The 13,933-nt window shown below is 49.2% G+C and overlaps 1 protein-coding gene across 1 annotated transcript; it reads right to left on the bottom strand.

Moving 5' to 3' along the window:
• Window positions 1-2,255: 2,255 nt before the first annotated feature.
• On the bottom strand, window positions 2,256-12,051 carry SPINK4 (serine peptidase inhibitor Kazal type 4). Its single transcript, XM_019424164.2, has 5 exons — window positions 11,919-12,051; window positions 7,432-7,475; window positions 5,969-6,081; window positions 4,327-4,503; window positions 2,256-2,812 (listed from the first exon to the last, which is right to left on the bottom strand). The coding sequence occupies exons 1-4, from the start codon at window positions 11,977-11,979 to the stop codon at window positions 4,458-4,460; spliced, it is 264 nt and encodes an 87-aa protein (XP_019279709.1). The 5' UTR covers window positions 11,980-12,051; the 3' UTR covers window positions 2,256-2,812; window positions 4,327-4,457.
• Between the last annotated feature and the right edge of the window lie 1,882 nt (window positions 12,052-13,933).

Below are 13,933 nucleotides of genomic sequence, written 5' to 3'. Positions count from 1 at the left end.
CAACTGTAAACTTCTCAGGAGTTCTTTCAAAGGCATTTCTGTTTCATTGTACCCTTCTGAGGTCAGTGTTTCCCTCAAGGCTGTTCCTGTTTTTTTTGTGGCCTTTTCCCCCTACGTTGTTATGTTTTTTAAAAAGTAGTTAATGTACGTACACATCATCAGTAAGCAAAACAATGTTCCAAGTTTTTTTGATGAAGTTTGAGAAGCAAAAGCCTTCTGCGGTTCTAGCTATAATTTATGTTTAATAAGGTTGAGAGTGGCTCTGTATGCTAGAACTCTTAACCGGCTCGGCTGCCGTCACCCCAGATTTTCCCACAGTGCCCAGGAGACAGGATTCCAACAGGCCACTCTGAGGCTGACCTTATTTGGCAGAGAGGGAGTCCCAGAAGCCCCAGGAATTTAGGACTGCGCAGGCGGGGCCTAGCACAAGGCAGTGGCAGTGGGGCATAAGTGGATGAGGCTCCACCTTGCCCAGCCCACCTCTCACTTTAATCAGCAGTTCAGTATTTGTTTTTATACGGTAGCCCTGTGGCCTTGGGCCAAAACATGTAATGAGAAATTCCCGTCCACCAGATGCTGTTCTGAGTTCTTTGGGTGTATTAGTTATTTAATCCTCACACATTCTAAGAGGCAGACAGATACTCTCCCCATGTTAAAGGTGAGGAAGCAGAGAGCTCAGGTAATTTCTCAAGGTCATAAGTGGCAAGGCCAGGATACAAAGCTAGATGGTTTGATTTAGAGCCCATGCTCTTAATCTCCACTATACTGCCTCCTGACAATGTGGGCTTTCTCACTCCCTCTCATATTCTCTCTTCCTCTCTCTCTTTCTCCCTCATTGGTCTCTACTTCCCCTCTGGCCCTCTGCAGAGCAGCTTGAGTGGTCATAAAGTACAGATTTTACCATGTCAGTCCCCTTAGGATAAAGGCCAAAGGCCCTACCCTGTGCGCTCTCCCTGTCATCCTGGGCCACTCTCCTGTTTGCTGGCTGCTGTGGTCTTCCAGATGCTCTGTGCCCTCTCCTGCCTTGAGCAGGCCCTCTCCTTGCCTGTCTTTGCACATGCTGTTCCTCCATTTGGACAGCTCCTTACCATCTCTCCCGGTCCCTACCCCACCCCCTTTCTAGGTAACTGAACATCCCTTGAACTTAAGTCAAATGTCTCTCCATAGAGAAACCTCTTCTACTGTCAGAACATATCAAACCCCCATGCGATACCGTTTCCCAGTTTGCCATAACTTTTCTTAATGATAAGTAGCACGATAAACCATGATGATTTATTTGTGGGATTATTTGATTAATATGTACCTTTAACCCTAGACTCTCTAAGTTCCTTGGGTTAAGGAGTTTCTTTGTCTTGTTAACAACGTATTTCAAGCACATCTATTTATAATGGGTGCTCAATAAATATTTGAAGAATAAATGAATGTATGTTGAGCACACACATCTACAATGAAATTCCCATAGCTGCTCTCAGCCACTGAAGCTCTGTCAGCACCGGAATTTACAGCATTCACAGTGTCAATAGCCATTGTTTTATTTAAGGGTGGAGAAGAGAGGCCCTAAGGCACAGGCTTCTGGGCAGATGTGCAGGGTGGTGACTGGGGCCTGTGCACAAGGCCCACCCACATAGATCTGCACATCCACAGGATAACTCTGCCTGTGAACAGGGAAAGAACACTCCTCTGTCACCCACTTTCTCAGGACATGGTCAGTCCTACTGCAGGGGAACAAATGGGGCTCTGTGACCCACAAATATCTTTCAGCCTCACAGAGCTGGAAGAATTCTCCCACACATTGTTTAGTCACCAATTTCTACTAATCCTTTAAGACAGACCGTAAAGATTACCTTCTCTGAGAAGCCCTTCTTCAGGACTGGTATTCAGGACTCTTAGTTGAAAGCACCAGAAAACAAATTCCAAAGAGATTGTTAAAATAGAAAATTTATTGGCAGGATGTCGAGTTACCCCATGTAACTTTGGGACATTCGAGGGCAGTTGGACTTCAGGAGCTCAAACACAACCTGGAATTACTCTCTCTATCTTTCTCTCTCTCTCTCTTTTTTTAATGTTCATTTATTTATTTTGAGAGAGAGAGTGTGAGAGTGGGGAGGGGCAGAGAGAGAGGGAGAGAATCCCAAGCAGGCTCCACACTGTCAGCACAGAGCCCAACATGGGGCTTGAACCCACAAACTGTGAGATCGTGACCTGAGCCAAAATCAAGAGTCGGTCACTTAACCGACTGAGCCACTCAGGTGCTCTTTTTTTTTTTTTTTTAAACTTTTTTTAATGTTTAGTTTTGAGAGAGAGTGTGAGCAAGGGAGGGATAGAGAGGGGGACAGAGGATCTGAAGTGGGCTCTGCACTGACAGCAGCAAACCGGATGCAGGGCTTGAACTCATGAACTGTGAGATCATGACCTCAGCTGAAGTTGGAGGCTCAACCTACTGAGCCACCCAAGTGCCCCACATCTCTTTCTTGGCATGCTGGTATCATTCTGTCAATCCTACTTCTTCCACAAAGTAGGAAACATGGCTGTCAGCAACCCTGATTTCACTACCGGAGAGGAAATGCTTGTTGTTCCCTTATTTCAGTTCAAAAAATCCTGGAGAAGAATCTTGGCCAATCAGTAATGGCCAGGGCAGCAGTGTCGCATGCCACAGATAGGGCCTTTAGGGGTCCAGAGTTAGGTTTCCAGAGACAGGGCCAAGTGTTCACGGCTGTAAGGTGGCGAATGAGGTGTTTCTTCCAGTGTGGTGCCTGGTGCCTGGCACGTTGTTCAGGCATAATCTTTGTGATTCCTTATCATGTGTGGAGGCCTGGCAGGGGGAGGATCAACAAGGGGAAGCTTGGCTGAGAAGCTGTATCAATTGAGTGTAAGAGGGACTCCCCACTTAGGGCATAAGCTTAGATATCACCAATATTTACACTTCTGTAGTAAGCGAACTGATTTTCAGCTTAGCACATAGCCAACCAGATAATAATTTTTCCTAGTTTTATTGTGCCAGCGTGGCCAAGAGACTACATTTTAGCCAATGGGATGTAAACAGACTGTGTGCATCTTATTGGAAGTGTCTTCAGAGGCAGTAGAGTGCCCTTCTCTACCTCTCTGTGGACTGGAATGTAGACATGATGGCTGGCATTGGAGCAGCTGTCTTGTACATTGAAGAGGAAACTGATGATGGCAGAGTAACAATATTTAAAGAACATGAAGTTAGCATACCACAAAGGTCTATGTGCGAGAGAAATTAACTATTTAAGCCACTGTTTTTTGGCTTTTGGTTTCTCACAGCCAAACATAATACTGTGTCACTCCTATGCAGGAGAGGAGCAAAAGTTTCTGTTAACAATAGCAGTAGTAGGGCCCATAGGTAACCTCCCAGGCCCCGCCACCTGCAAATCTATCAGCAACAGTTCCTGTCTGCGTCCCCATTTCAGTTGTCTGGGGAATGTTGGTTCCTGCCTTTCCTGCCCCCACTTTTTTCCCAGTGTGTTTTCCCACAGCACATTTCCCGCTCTCTCTACCCACCCTAAAGGAAGAATCTGGGTCCACGTGACACTGCTTCTACTGGTCAGGCCCCTCTCCACACTCTTTTCCTCTGCCACCATTCTCAAGTGGCTCCTTCTTTGGCCAAAAGAGGGTATATTTGACATGGACCACAGGCTGGGGGCTCGGGAGGGGGGGATTTCTGGATGCTGTGTGTTTTCATGGGCCATTGTATAGGTCCACGTGTGCTGTGTGTGCCTGGAGTTGTGTCCAATGCCAACATATTTAAGTCAGAATGGATGGTGACAAAAAGAACAGAGCAGAGTCTGGAAGTCATCTTCCTGTGGGTGACCAGGGTACAGGGGGACACTCAAAGGCTTGGGGCAGCTATTTTTAACTGTTATAGAACTAGGTCAATATTTTAACAAGTAGCTCAGATATATTGTGTATACTACCTAAATATCAGCCATGGTGGTATCAGCCTGTGTGTGAGTATGTGTGTGTGTGTGTAAGACTTGGGGTACTGGTACAGCCCAAGGAGAAGGCTCTGAGGGGTGTAGGACTCTCCCAAAGTCATATCCTCAGGCAATGGTAGATGGTACACACATCCCTTAAGTTCTTGACCTTAGTGACAAGCAGGCTGGGGCAGATAAGTGCGCTGGGGACAGGGGCTGACCTCCACAAGAGGGCCAAAGATACTTGGGACCTCTGGCGGGGACACATGACAGCATTGAGGAGCATTAGAGTGATGGAGAAGACATTAGATTCAGAGTAGGGAGGTCAGGGCAAAATCCCCCCACCTCACCCACCACCCTCATACACTCACCCACCACTGCCACCACCCACCTCACCAAAGTCGTCAAAGATACTGGCCCATTTGGTTGAGTTGGGCTGGATCTTTTATTTCATGTCATATCCTCCACTCTCACCACTCTTCTCTAACCTGAAGCTTCTTGGCTTAAGAGGCTGCTATGGGGTCAGCATTTGCCATCCTTCACGATCTGGATGTCCTGTTTGGTTTTCCTAGGATCAAAGGAGACAAAGATGAGGCCATCTCCTCAGGGACTAGAGCATACCCTTCAGGGACCCTGCCTGGCCCCGTCTATCAAGACACCCTGCTGAGATGTCTCTCCCCCACCCCCCACCCAGTGCAGGTGCAGGGCAGGTCCTGGGGGTCCCTGGGCACATCCCTTTATAGGTTTTCTTTCTTGTACATCCTCCCCCAGGAGATCTGAGCTTCCTGGGATTTTGTCTACTACTGTATACTGATGGCTGCTGAATCTGTCTCCAGCCCTGACTCTGTCTTGAACTCTAGCCATACCTCCACCAGGCTGCCCCAGAGGCTCAACTGTCCACAGACCTCATTGCCCCACAAACCGCCTTGACCCCCACTGCTTCCCATCTAAGGACAGTATTCTGCTGCTCTCTTGCCCCTCTGTCTAGAGCGCTATAGCTTCTGAAGACTATCTTCCATGATCCTGCTTAGCTCTGGCCCAGCTCAAGGGTTTTGGGGTCTTTTTAAGTTTATTTATTTTGAGAGAGAGTGGGGAGTGAGTGCGAGTGGGGAGAAGCAGAGAGAGAGGGCGAGAGAGAATCCCAAGCAGGCTCTGCACCAGCAGAGCCCAATGCAGGGCCCAATCCCACAAACTATGAGATCATGACCTGAGCCAAAATTAAGAGTTGGATGTTTAACCAACTGAGCTACCCAGGCGCCCCTCAAGGGTTTTATTAATGAAGAAAGGAGACAAATAGGTGATCAGACATACCAAGGTGATATTCAGGCCCTTCTCACCTCTCAAGACTCATTTCTTGCCTCTTCCCACTCTCCTTTAAGCTTTATACTCCAGTGTATCCAATTTCTTGTATTTTCTCAAATACAAATTTTCTTTCCCTTCTAGATCTTTCCAAACCCAATTCACTACTTGGAATTGCCTTTCCTTGTTCCTTCTTTTTCCAAGCTAATTTCAACTTATCTTTCAGAACTGAGCTGGGAAGTCGTCCCTGCCCTTGTCCTCGCCCTGCACTCACAGTACCCTGGGTGCCCCCACCTGAGCCTTGAGGATTCTATGCCACACAGTTGGCTAACCATTAGCATGGCTTCCCCCTTGGGCTGACCATATGCCCCAGAAGGCCAGGGATGCTGTCTAGCTTATGCCCTGGTATATCCCCAGTGCCTAGCATGTAGTAGGTGCTCAATAAATGATTGTTGGCTGGAGGAATAAATGAACAAATGAAGTCAGTCAGGGACAGAACAAGGGAAGGAACCCAGGGTTTCTGCAACGCTCTCCCCAACCCCCTGCCAGCTGAGGTTTTGTGCTCGGAGCCGTGTGCCTTCTTTGAAACACACTTGTGCTTGTTCTATTGGGGGCAGTGTCAGAGGAGTCAGGCCAAGGTGTGTGAAGGAAAAGGCAGGTCAAGTCTTGCTCCTTTCAGACCTGAATGCACCAGACATGGGGCAAGCCGAGGGGAAGGTGTGCGGTGGACTTACAGCCGGGTCAAGCAGAGCTGGCATTCACTGTCATATGTAACCCCATCAGTGCCACAGACCGGGATGGATGTCTGGGAACAGATTGGAGATTCCGCCATGTGCTCACAGATGGGCTGTGGAAGAGAGGAAGGGAAGGAGGGCACTCAAGGATTCAGAGGCAGTGAGGAGGGACCCAGGGACTCTGCTTGGAGTCATGGGCTCCAGGGGAGAGCCAGATTCAAGATGGCCCCACTGTTGGTCCAGGGAGCATGAAACTAACCGCTCACAGCCCCTTGGCATGTTTGCTTATGTGTGCGTGCATGACTAAGTGTGTGTCTGTGTCTGCTGAGCCCAAGTCTGTTGGCAACCATGCATTTGTCTATGTCTGTATGTGAGGAGTGAGTTTATGCCCTCAAGCTCCTGGGGATGGGTTCCCACTCTTCAGAGGGCCTAACTAGAACCTCTGCTGCTGGTCCCAGTGAGGACCCCAGGAGACAGAACAACCCAGCAGTCTCAGGGGGCTCCTCCTCGCTGAGGGCCCCCCAACTCACTCTGGCCTACATGACCCATCAGACCTCTGGTGTGGGAAGGCTGGAAAAATGAGACAGGGCTGGGATGGGAGCGTGGGACAGGACAGGGTGAGAGAGGCAGTGCCATGCAACAGTGATGAGATCTGGAGCCTGAGTTCTGCACTGATTAACTGTGTAAATTTGACTGAGCTGTTTCTACTCTTTAGGCCTTAGTTTTCCTCATCTGCAAAAACTGTAAATAAATATAGTATTCTTCTCACATAGGGTTAATTGAAATAATGTGTGTAAAGTACTTGGTTCCTTGGCACAATAATAAGCCTGGGTTCTGATGGGCTGACAGTGTGAACTTGCTGAGGCTGCTGGATGGGAAGGTGGCTTTGAGCCTCCTTGTTCACCTACATGAAGGGTGGGTTGGGGGATCTCAAGGAGGCCCGCACCACTGCCTTGGGATCCCTGGGGACATCAGACCCAGGGCCAAGGTAGAATCAGGGTTCAGAGACAATTTGGTGTCTGTCCCCTGCAGTGAAGGGATGGATGATGGAGTGTGATTGGGGAGGTTGGTCACACCAGGGGGCCAAGGGGCCAGGGGGCCTCTGGCCTGAACCCTACAGCCTGTCCCATCTGTACTACACAAAGCAGACAGTGCACTCAGTCCTGCTGAGCCTGGGCAGGGGATCTCACTGCTGGCAGGGACGTTGGAGACCAGGTTGGGGCAGATCTCTCGAGGTCCTTGAAGGCAAGTTTGGGACCTTGGCAAAGGGGCTGGGCCAGCTCAGCCTGGAAGGGCTAACCTGGGGAGCATGCAGGCTCAGGAGGCCATGCTGGCCACCTCGGAGCCATCTTGAGTTGTCTGAGCAAGAGTATAAAGAAGAAAAATGGTGGTTGCCTAGCATGGATATGGAAGCAAGGCCAGAACGGCAGCCCTGGAGCCAAAACTACAAGCGGCTGCCTTACCATTCTTGAGAAAGTGAACTTTCCCTCCACGGACACTGGCACTTCTGAAAGGCAAAAATGCAAGAGTTAGGTGATAATGGCTCTAGGCAGGAGGTCCGGGGTCTGAGGACTGCTTCAGGAGACCTGTTCCAGCTACTACCCAGTCTGCAATTCGCAAGGAAAAGTACTGAGTCACCAGACAGTGGGGCTCCCAGAAAGCTGATGTGACCTTGGGTTGCTAGCACAGAGACAGGAAATCTAGAGTTAGGGAGGTGATGCTCCGACCTGTTCCTTATTAGTCAGATCCCACTAGGATTGTTAAATCCCATATAATAATAAAAATAGTTCAGTTACTATGTACCAGGCATCGAGAATACATGATCTTAATTAACTAGTCTTCACATCTCTATCACTATTATGCAACAAGGAGGAAAGGAGGCAGTGGTAGATGCTGTGGTCTGCTACCCACATCCCACCTGCAGGACTAAGGTGCTCATTTCCTCAGCTGCCAGGAGTATTGGCCACTTCTGGCAAGTCCCTTGCTAGGAATTACCCTCAGAGAACAGAGCTGCCTCACCCATGTTTGCATCCCCGACCCAGGAACAGCCCACATCCAATGACAGGTTGGTGTTTGTACAACGGCCGGAACCCCTCATCTCTATTCAAAACAATGTGGAGGAGCCACCCCAGCTCGAAAGCTCCCTGTAAGATTGTTGGGGGCCTCTGTTGCACAGCATCACAACTTTCCTCATCCCTCATGGGTGTACCCCCGTGAGCATGCCCCAAGACACGGCATGCCTGTCTGAGTCTGCTTCCTGGGGAACTTGCCCAACCTAGGGAAGAGGCTCAGAAGGTAAAGCAACACAGATTGTTGAGGGCAGAGCTGGGATTGCACACAGGTCTGTCACTTCCCAGCCTGTTCTTGTCTCATACACGGTTGTGCCACCCAACCCTCCATGGTCTAGGTGCACTGCTTGCACACGAACAAACTGATATGACTGGAGAACATGACAGGTGCAAGGGGGAACGGAGCCATATCTAATGCCATAGGTGGAAGGTAAGGTGTCTACATAAATTGGAGAAGGGCAGGATGCTACCTGAAGTCTCTGAAGGGCTGTCCTGGGGCCAAGGGAGAGACAAGCTCTTCTCAACCTCACAGTGCAGAACCCATTTGTGCAAGGAAACAGCAGGGAGGCAGGTTTGAGTTTCAGAATTTTCTCTCAGTGGAAACATACCTCAGTGAAGGATGCTGTTTCCAGAAGTGGAGAGTTCTCCATCACTGGAAGTGTGCCCACCACTGTGGTTTTAGCTTTCCCTGAGGCTGCCGTTTTAAGACATTTCCAAGGTAGAGAGGGAGAAGGAAAGTGAGACGGAGTGACCCCTGATGTGCTGTTTAAGCATGGCATTGGGGCAGCAAGATGCAAACCCAGCCTTGTCACCACAGTGCTCAAACCCTCCGTGATTATAAAACTAGAAACGAGAAATTATCCAAATGTCCTTCAATAGCAGAATGGATAAACTATGATACACAATACAGTGGGATACAACTCAGCAATAAAACAGGGAAACAACTGATATATGCGACAACATGGCTCAATCTCAAAACACGCTGAGCGGAAGAAGCTAGACACAAGACCATATACTATATGGAAGGGGCACCTTGAGCCAAGGCGCAGGGCAGCCTGGGGATAAATACAACTTTAAAAAAAAAATTTTTTTTTTTTTGCATTTATTTATTTTTGAGAGACAGAGAGACAGTGTGAGCAGGGGAGGGGCAGAGAGAGAGGGAGACACAGATTCATAAGCAGGCTGCAGGCTCTGAGCTGTCAGCACAGAGCTGGACGTGGGGCTTGAACCCATGGACCGTGAGATCATGACCTGAGCCGATGTTGGACACTTAACCGACTGAGCCACCCAGGCGCCCCAATAAATACAACTTTCTATGTGACTTTCTAGAACAGGCCAAACTAATTTATCGTGGAGGGAAAAAAACAGCAGTTGCCTCTGAGGGTAGGGTGGGGGAAGGGATTGACCAGCATGAGGGAAATTTCTGGGGTGCTGGTAATATTTTGTTTTGGTTTGTTTTAATTTTTATTTTAAGTGGGTTCCACACCCAACCTGGGGCTTGAACTCATGACCCTGAGATCAACAGTCATATGCTCTATCAATTGAACCAGCCAGATGCCCCAGAAATGTTTTGTATCTTGATAGGGGTTTGGGTTACACAGGTACATGCATTGTCAGAACTCATTGAGTGATAAAATTTGTTTGTTTCATGGTCCATAACTGTTAGGGGATGAAAAAGCATTAAAAATATATAAAGGCCTTCCATGGCTCCCTGCCAGGATCACTAAGCTCCTTCATCTTATGTTGAGGGCCCTACGTGAGCCCTCACAAACTCCCTCACAAACTCACTTCCTAGTACACCTCTCCATCTTCCTATGCCCCAGCTATTCCTTGCTGCCCATTCTTCCAGGACAGGCTCTGCTTTGGCTTATGCTGTGTCCCTCTACCTGAGATGTCCTTATCACCCTTCTACTGGTTCTACCTTCGTTTCAAGGCTCAGACGCTACTTCCCTGGGAAGCCTTCCCTCATGTCTCCCAGAGTTCCCTGGGCAGACCTGGATTAAGGCTTCTGTTTTTGTCCATTTGGGCTGCTATAACAAAAATACCACAAAGTGGGTGTCTTCTAAACAACAAACATTTATTTCTCACAGTTCTGGAGGCTGGGAAGTCTAAGGTCACAGAACTGGCAGATTTGGTGTCTGGCAAGGGCCCTCTTCTTGGTTCATAGCTGGCGCCTACTTACCGTGTCCCCACATGGTAGAAGGGGTGAGGGAGCTCTCCGGGGTCTCTTTTGGAGGGCACTAATCCCATTCATGAGGGCTGTACCCTCAGGATCTAGTCATCTCACGGGAGTCCCACCTCCCAGTAGCATCACCTTGGTAGTTAGAATTTCAACATATAAATTTTGGGGGCCACAAATATTCAGACCACAAATAGTAGCTTCTATCATGACAGTCCTGCCTCCCTATGACCTGAGCTCCTTGGGGCTCCTATGGTTCTGCCCCCATGTGTCAATGCCCCGCCACATAGTGGGTGTTCAGGAATTGGAAGTTACACTGACTCTCAGGCTGCCCTGGACTCCCATCCTCATTCAGCCCAGGCAGGAATCTGAAAGGACACAAGGATTCTCTTCAGGGCAGGCCTCCTCAGTGTTCCCAACAGGAGAACTGCTCAGAGAATGGCTGCCAGGTTGGGAGTAAGCAGGCTATGCTGGGCCGGAGCCCCCAGACCCATTCTCTGTTGCCCCAGCCCCTAGGCCTATGTCCCCAGCGAGGGGAATGGGTGTGGGACTGGCCATGAGGTTGGTGGCCTTCTAGGAGGGTCCTAAGAAATCTCCCTGCTTCCGTCTTTAGTCTATTCTCAACACATCAACTGGAGTGATTCTTTTAACACACAACTCTGCTCGAAACCCTTCGGGGCCTCTTGTTTCTCTCAGAGGGAAAGCCACGTTCTTACATTGGCCTTCAAGGCCTTACCCAGTATAGTTCCCCATTGCCTCTATCATCTCCTTCCTTGCTGCTCTGCACCCTGCCTCTCATTCCTTTCCAGCCACAATGGCCTTCTTGCTGTACCTCAAACACTCCAGGCGTGCTCCTACCTCAGGGCCTTTGCAGTGCCTGTACCCTCTGTCTGGGACCTCTTCTCCCAGATATCCACATGGCTCAACCCCTTGCCAGCTTCAAGCCTTGCTCTTAGAGAGAACGCCCCTGATTTAACATTGCAGCCCCCTCCCTCACGCTGCCCAATATGTTTTCTTTATCCTTTATTGCCTTCTAACATTGCACCTATCTTGTTTATTGTCTCTTCCCCTCCATCCTACCCCGCTGGATTTCCGCTCCATCAGGGCAGTTCTCTTTCTGTTTGCTCACTGATATGTCTTAAGGGCCCAGGACAATGCCTGATACACAGCAGGTGTGAGACCGCAGAGGGGCTCCAGGGCCTGAGGAGACCCCACTCCAGCTGCATGTGTCTAGCCCGGGACAAGGGCTCCCCTGGGCTCACACAGCTGCGGTCTGTCCCACAAGCACAGCCTGTCACAGCAGATAGGAGCTCAGAGGACCCAAGCCAAGATTCCTTCAGCACCCACCACCTTGCAGCCAGAAGACTTACCTGCCTCTCCTGAGATAGGCCTGCTTCCTGCTGCCTCCTCAATCTCTCACCAAGTAGTTGCTCAGAGAAACTTTGAACCAGGACAACTTCCTACACTATAGCTGGAGAAACAGAGGCCCTAAGAGAGGAGGGATTTTTGCAATTCTGGGGCCAGAGTCAGGATTTGAACCCAGGTTTCTTCTAGCCCAGGACTTTTCCCACCACAGTAGAGGTACAAAAAGAGGGTATATGCGGAAAATTGAGGCCTCACGGGTGCTCCAGATCCTGTCTCTGCCCCCACAAGCTCATCTACCATTACCAAGCCACAGAGAATCCAGGCTCTGTCCACTCACCCCTGTCCACAATGAGGAGGGCGGCCATGGCCAGGGCAACCACCCACAGGCGGACAGCCATGCTGATCCTGGACTGACTGGTCCAGGCTGGCTGGGACCTGAGCCAGGGGGATGATCGGAGACTATTTATAGGGCTGATCCCCACCCTTATCTGGGGCCAGATGGAGAGGCAGGAGCGTCATCCAGAGAATATCTGCACCCTGACATCAGAGATGTTGAACCTGTGGTGGCCTGGAGCTGTGCCTACGTGGCTGGCAGATTTCCAGAGGGAAGGAAAGTTTGGACAACCTACAAAGCTAACACCAATCTGAGGGCTGGAGGGAAAGGGAGAGGGAAATTGAAGTAGAAAAACAGAGAGAAACCGAGTCAGAGAGACAGAGGGAGAAGGACAGACAGGCAGATCAGAAGGACACATAAAAAGAAAAGCAGCCACTGAAAGGTGAAGAGGCAGAGAAGAGGGGCTGGAGCCTTGGGTTCCTTTGCTGGTGTTGCACCAACCAACTTTGTGATCTCAGAAAAGACACTTTCATTAACTAGGACTGAGTTTACCCATGCACAAAATGAGGATGGCAGTTCTGACTCTGTCTCCCTCCTGGGGCTGCTGTGAACAGGGGAGTGGGGACAGCAGATGGGAAAACATTTTTGCAGAGGATGAAGTGGGGTGTAAATAGAAATAGAGATGTTCTTGGGGCACCTGGGTGGCTCAGTCGGTTGGGCGTCCAACTTCGGCTCAGGTCATGACCTCATGGTTGGTGAGTTCGAGCCCTGCGTCCGCCTCTGTGCTGACAGCTCAGAGCCTGGAGCCTGCTACGGATTCTGTGTCTCCCTCTCTCTCCACCCCTCCCTGGCTTGCACTCTGTTTCTCTCTCAAAAATAAAAGTTAAAATAAATTTTAAAAAAAGTTCTTTTTATTTCTTTCCTCTCCCTCCCCCACCATGAAAGGGCATAATTGACACAGTGGGGGCGGAGGGGAAGCAAAATAAAACATAAAGAAGATACACTCATGCCTTTCATGTATTATATTCCATTTGCAGTTTAATGGGTTAAACCCATGGTTTAATGGGTTTTAATGGGTTAAAACAGAACCCATTTTTCAAGAAAAATCAGTACCTAAAACTCCCCCATACTTATACAATATACATGAATGAGATGTTTGGTTATCTGCTTTCAAAGAATTTCTGATTTACAGAACAGAATAATGAAATGTTATTATATATTCACTTTTCTAATTAATTTAGATCTGTGATTTTTAGCTCCATTGGCAGATTCAATTTCCCTGGGAAGAATTTAAAACTACAGATGCTGAGCCTCTTTCCAAAATGAATCAAAGTTTCAATGTTTTTTAAAAAACTCTTTTTATTTTGAAACATTTCAAGCTTACAGATAAGTTGTAAGAAAGTTACATGACACAATGGGAAGGATTCTTCTTCAAGAATAGCCCCTTTGGGGACTCCAGGCAGCCAGACAGTCACCCCTACAGACTGATAAGAGGTCCCAGATCTGCAGCCACGCCCAGCCTCAGGTCAGTGACTCAGCTTCAAGATCTTCCTGCCCCTCCTCAGGAAGCTCCCAGGCTCACAGGTGCCTCTAAGCCAGGTGGTATCTATCCTTCCATTGTGTAACCAGGCAGAGCAAATATTTAAGGATGATTTCCTGTCCTAAGGCAAGAACATCTCATTAATGGGGAGGGGAGGTAACTTTAAGGTCACCTAGGTCTTGTCTACCATCCTCCACTCAGACCTTCCTACAGCAGCCCTGCCAGGAAGTCATTCATCCTCTAGGGAAGAGGAGCTCACTACCTACCAGCTTCATCATTGCATGGCTTGGAACTAAGTCCTTCCTCACACGAAAGGTCTGTTTCCCTGAGGCTCCTTGGGGGAGTCCCAGCTCTGTCTCTAAGCCTCCTGCACCTACATGAACCCCAGTGAGCACCTCCAGGCTAAGCAGGTCCAGCCCCTTGCAGGCCCCCATCCTTCCACATGACGAAGCTCTTGAGCCTGTCTGCATTGCCTATC

Source organism: Panthera pardus, unplaced genomic scaffold (assembly GCF_024362965.1).
Source record: "Panthera pardus isolate Hobbes unplaced genomic scaffold, ASM2436296v1 HiC_scaffold_20, whole genome shotgun sequence".
In the NCBI taxonomy this organism is placed as follows: domain Eukaryota; kingdom Metazoa; phylum Chordata; class Mammalia; order Carnivora; family Felidae; genus Panthera; species Panthera pardus.
The sequence above is the reverse complement of the archived record's forward strand: the minus strand, read 5'-3'. Positions and strand labels throughout refer to the sequence as shown.